Raw genomic sequence first — 5667 nt, 5'->3', positions numbered from 1 at the left:
AAAAAAAAACAACAACAAAACAAAACACCAAGACAGTTCGTGAGGAATGATACAGAGGCCGTCATGTCCCTTCCACCCCCAGAATTCTTGTGTACCCTCTCACACGCAAACACACAAATGCTCAGGACAGTCCTTCCATTTGGTTTTTGACAATGATGTTGTTGCTTCTGGGTTTTTCATTTTTTTCCTCTAGTGGGGCACTATGACAACAGTACTGTCCCCTTTAGAGCTATGTGGATGATGGATATTGAACTTTGAACAACATTTTAAAGATCTTTGCCAACAAAACTTGATCGTGGTTTCTTCCTGTCCTCTGATATGCATTGATGATGTATAATTATACCCTGTTGTCTTCCGCCTCACTGACGGGGCCTGAGCCTTAGCACACGTCCTTGAAAGGGTGTCAGTGTGGCTGAGCAGTGAGGTGGTCCCTTCTGCCCCGCTGCCTCACTCTGCACAGTCTCACCAAGCTTGCATGCTGGGACTGCTCTCCCTGCAGCTTTTCTTACCTCTGAGGTAAGAACACTCCTTAACTGTTTTAAGTCCTGATAAATTAGCTGAGATCTTAAAGCACGCTGGGCTGGGCAAGTATGCTGTGACTGTTCCATGGCAGATGCTGCAGTGTCTAGTGGATCCCTGGTCACCTCCCGCTGTCGGGCTCACTGGTGCAGCTGAGCTGCTCTGCTCTCTACCTTGCTTATCTTAGAGGGTAGAGTCAGCTGCAGCCATTGCTTGGGCATTCTGGAGGAAAGACTGTTTTTGATGTTTCTAAAACATTGGCATAGCCTGGCTTCCATGCATGTGAATACTCCCAGCCAGATAAATGCTCTGAGAAGCTGTGCAGTTAGCCAGAGCTCCCTGTCAGCATCTACTCCTCCCCAACCTGCTAAGAAACAGACAGGCTGGAGTCACTGCAGGCAGGTAGGGTTCATCTGCAGTGCGTGCTCACTGAGGAGAAGGGCGGGACCAGCGCAGTGTGAGTTAGGGCAGTAATATGGGACTCTGCTGTTCCCCGTGTGGGAAAGGACCCTGCTCCTACAGCAAGAGGCTGCCAGGCCGAGATATGGAAACAACTTGCAGGCAGAAGGCAGAGGCCACACCTTATCCAAATGGTTTGGCGATTGGAGGCAGGGCCACCATTGCTTGCTGAGGGAGACAGTGAGGTCTGGTGGGAAGCTCCCAGCAGATGTCAGGTGTGGCGACTTTCTCAGGTGCTATGTTCACCTGAGAGTAATTTTAAATATTATAAAAAATCAAACTTTAAGTAGATTTGATATTCTCATGTTCAAATTTCTTTTCCTTGTATCTCATAAAAGGTATTAAACATTTTGTTTAAATAATGTGTGTTGCATTTCTGGACGTTTCTGTGAGTCTGGGTCCCTCTTGAGTCAGGTTTCATTTTTGTCTCAGCATGGCGTATCTTTGCCAGCATGCTGCTAAATGGCACTGTGGTGGTCTTTCTCAGCAGTGAACTGTCTGGATAAGTGACATTGTGCTCTGCTGAAGTGTGTGGTCTTGAGAAAGACACTGACCATGGCTTGCGCTTCGCATACAGGGGAGCGGCCGTTCCACTGCACTCTCTGTGAGAAAGCCTTCAACCAGAAGAGCGCGCTGCAAGTACACATGAAGAAGCACACAGGCGAGCGGCCCTACAGGTGTGACTACTGTGTCATGGGCTTCACACAGAAGAGCAACATGAAATTGCACATGAAGCGAGCACACAGCTTTGTGGGTGAGAGACTTGTCCCTGAGAAGCCACACACTGTTGGATGGTTAGGTCACTGGGTATTTTCCAAGTGCTCCTTTAGCACATTTTACAGTGGCCATGCATTGTAGTTCCTGTCAGGACTGCACTTTATAGAAGAGGCTAAACAAGAGTTGAAGCCTGTGCTGTGTCTCCTTTCCCTGGCCCCCATTTCCCTCCCTTTCCCCCTTCCCTCTCCTCATTTCTTTCTCCTTTCTCCTGAAGTGTATAGCCCAGGCTGGCCTCCAACTCTCAGTCTTCCTTCTTCCTGGGGTTTCAGTTTTTGCCACCATAGCTGGCCACGGGCAGTGCTTCTATAGCATGTGCCTAGCTGCAGGAACATCATGGCTGGCTGTATTCAGTCATTCTGGGGCCCCTTTGAGAGTGTGCAGGTCAGAGGTCACCTTAGTGCCAGGAGGCAGCATGAGCAGTGAGTCTGCACAGAGGCAGGTGGAATCTGCAGACTGTGTCGGATGCCATTGCCTCCATTCTGTCTACTTAGTCTAGACTACACAACCCTGCCTTCTCTGTGGTCTGCAGGTAGTAACGCCATCAGAGTCGGGTTATAGCTTAGGAATGGCTGCTGCCCTGCTCAAGGCCGTCTTCCGGACCTCACAGTAACATAGCAGTAGCATTTTATTAAACAGAGTAAACCATTTAGGCTGGGTTGCACTGGTGGCAGGAGCTATGCAAAGCAGGGTGTGTGATAGTAAAATCCAGTCAAGCACTGGGGTGGGCAGTGAGTTTTACAGTGTAGTGTGGGTTCATTTCGTTGTAAGATAGTAGTATTGGTTAGTGAAGTAGTCACCTTCATGTGATCATTGCGATTGTGTCCAGACAGTTCTGGGGCACCCAAAGGGTTGAACTGTTGAAGGAGGACTGCTGTTGCCAGCAGTGGCTGCATGTTCTTAGAAGCGTCTGTGAAGTGAGTGTTAGTGTTGCTCACCACTGCTTGTGTGTTGGCATAGCCCCCGGGCTCGAATGCCCACATCACAGTGGGCTACAGACCTACTTCTGACCACAGAAGCTCTCCCTAGGCTTCAGTCTTTGCTTCCTATGTGCCCGAGGCCCAGGGTTCCAGGCCTGGCATCTCAAGGTGAAAGACAGTTTACTTGGCTTAGCTTGTTTCATTTCACTGAGATAGAAAGCCGATCAAGCCAGGGATCTTGTTTCTCTTTCTCCATATACTGTTGTTTAAGTGCACACGCTGGCCTGCTTCTGAAATCTGAGGCCTTCTTCCTCTGCTTCTGCAGGGACCTTGCAGGCAGCCACTGTGGTCCAGGAACAGGATGGAGAAGAGCTAAGGACCCTCCACTTGGAGGAAGTGGTGCAGGAGGCGGCGGGCGAATGGCAGACCCTGACCAATGTGTTCTGATGCCCTGGAAAGAGGCCCGAGCATCTCCATGGAGCTCCACATGAGGACAGAGCAGGCAGAGGCTCTCTTCTGAAACTTCAAGTGGTAAAAATCGACCACGATCACTTTTTAGCTAAAATTATTTGAAGAATCATTGTTATTCAAAGACTCACAGGAAAACAACTGGGAAATGTACAAATGCAGTGTTGTCATTGTCTACCAATCACAGAGCTGGGCACTACCGTGGTCACTTACCTTCTCATGGCCAGTGTATGTCCTTAGCAGATGAACTGGACCTGAGTATCATTGCGGTGAGATTTGTGTTAGCTAAAGACATATTAACATGAGAAAACACACGTATGTTAGTGCGTGAAGTTCAGAAGCAGTGCCATCACACACGGATGCTTTTCCACTTCTATTCTGCATTTTGCTAATTAGTAACAATCAGTTTGTTTTAGCCTGCTCTTAAGTTTATGTAACTGATGCCTTGAGAGACAGCTGGGCTAGCTCTCTCCAGCACAGATCCTGATCCCTAGTTAGAAGAACACAGGACCTGCCTCAGCAGGGCCGTGGAGGAGACCTGACCTGCAGGCAAGGACCAGCTGCTCACATGGATGTCCTCAAGCTTGCTGGATGAATCTGGTCACTGCAGAAGCACAAGCCATACCCTGTGAGCAGGAAGTGACAGAGTTATCTAAGGGACAGTAGCTGTCCCTGTCCACTCAGTAAATGTATCCGTATTTTAAAGCTAAGGACACTCGAGCCCTGCGACTGTTCTCCTCGTAGATATGGAGGTGTGTTGTTCAGTGTCATCAAGCAGTGCCACACGAGACACAAACACATCCCAAACCAAATCATCCTGCGCTGAGCAGTGTGTGCGCTTCAGCATTCCAAAGACAGACGGTTCCCACTTGATATCAGTTCCCTCGAAGCTATTTATATGTTCTATATGTAAATACCTGTGTACATAGGCAGACACGTGGGCCTCCATGTGGCTGAGGAGTACGTGTTGTAAATAGAAGCAGGAGTCCTCCTCACAGAGCGCATCTGCGGCCACTTCCTGGTGCACCTCAGACCCGTGTCTTGTTCACTGTTAATAAATGGATAGCTTTTTCACTGTAACATAAAGCTGGGCTCTATTTTTTTTCTGAAAAAAAATAATTGCCTTTATTTTCTCTCATTGCCTCCTTGGTTTCAGAAGAGAGCAGTTTTATTATAAATATTTTGTGGACTTGTTCACTAGAGTCCTGAAGAGAGACAGTTCACTGTTATTTTGAAAGGGCATCTTTTGATTTTGTTCACTTTTGTCATCTGTATATAAGTAATATTGACAGTGACATAAAAACTTTTGTTATGTGAAAATATTTAAGTCAGAGAACTGTTAAATATTATTACTTTTTTCCAAACTGATTTGTGTATTGTATATTTTTTTAAGAAGAAAAAAGCCTTACTTGACTTCTTGTGATACTGGACTTAAAAACCCAAGGCCCCCTGAATGTCAGTGTGCACACTGGCTATGGTAGTGTTTTCAAAAGAATTGTAATTTTGCGAGAGTTTTAAAGTCTCTGCTATTCATGCACTTTTTCTTTTATAATTTTGTATTGAAATATTTTAGAAATATTAATTAATTTTAGTGGACAGGTATCCCCCAAATTGAAATTATTGGATTTAAATTTTTTTGCTCTATCTGGGTTATTTATTTTCCTTTCAGCATTAAGTGTCTTCTCAGGTCATCTGTAGAGAGGTTGGCTACTTCCTGGCTGTGTAGTGAATGCAGGGTACTGTCTGTGGCGGTCAGTTACCTATGTAAGTAAGATCTGACCAGGGGATCTGAAGCCTGCTTTCATTTGGGTTCAAGAAAAGAAAATGCACCAGTAACCCATCTTGTGTCTTTTCTCAATTTATTAGCAAACAGATATGACGTGTGTATTTCCATTTCCTTCCTTACCATCAAAGCTGCTTCTTTACCAACATTCCTTGAGAATACAAGGTTTTGAGAAGATAACTCACTTGAATATTGTGGTTTACAGGTTGATCTCTGTATGTTAATGTTTGAAATGCTGTTTTAGGAAAGTGGTTTCTAGCCTCATGTGTAACCAGGGTTTTGAGGATAGAGAACTGTATTTTTAGAACTCTATATAACATAAACTGTTTTGAAATAACTAAATGCAAAATGACATTAGGAAATGTGGTGTATGTGTGTTTTTTGTTTGTTTTTAATCATGTTTCAGATAGACTAGTTGGGTGGGGAATAAATTTCAATTCAGGTATTTTTAGCAGAAAACAAAAACTGTAATGATATTTCTTTTACTTGTGTGAGGTCCAAAGAATGCATATCCTTTTGGAGTCTCCCTGAAGCACATCGAGCTGACAGTCGGACGTGGCCCTTGACAGCAGACCCTGTGCCTGGTGTAGTCTTTTCCATGTCACTGGCTCCTTCAGCTCTGTGGAGCCACTTAGTTCATGGAGGAGGTCCTGGTTGGGAGAAGAACAGCTAAGCATATTCCTTAGGCATGCTGCTGCTGGTCATAGAATGAGTGCAACTCAGGAGAGTCTGTCATGGACAGAC

At 45.6% G+C, this 5667-nt stretch overlaps 1 protein-coding gene across 4 annotated transcripts in view; it reads left to right on the top strand.

The window, feature by feature from the left end:
- Znf236 (zinc finger protein 236) overlaps positions 1–5285 on the top strand; it is a 98170-nt gene extending 92885 nt beyond the window's left edge. For all 4 annotated transcript variants that reach the window (XM_031366156.1, XM_031366157.1, XM_031366160.1 and 1 more), the window contains 2 exons: positions 1556–1732; positions 2998–5285. In XM_031366156.1, the coding sequence (XP_031222016.1) occupies positions 1556–1732; positions 2998–3119 (299 nt within the window). In that variant the 3' untranslated portion in view covers positions 3120–5285. The remainder of the gene's footprint in view (positions 1–1555; positions 1733–2997) is intronic.
- Positions 5286–5667: the final 382 nt, after the last annotated feature.

Source organism: Mastomys coucha, unplaced genomic scaffold (assembly GCF_008632895.1).
Source record: "Mastomys coucha isolate ucsf_1 unplaced genomic scaffold, UCSF_Mcou_1 pScaffold13, whole genome shotgun sequence".
NCBI classification, from domain to species: domain Eukaryota; kingdom Metazoa; phylum Chordata; class Mammalia; order Rodentia; family Muridae; genus Mastomys; species Mastomys coucha.
Note: the sequence above shows the minus strand (reverse complement) of the source record. Positions and strands in the feature narration are given on the sequence as shown.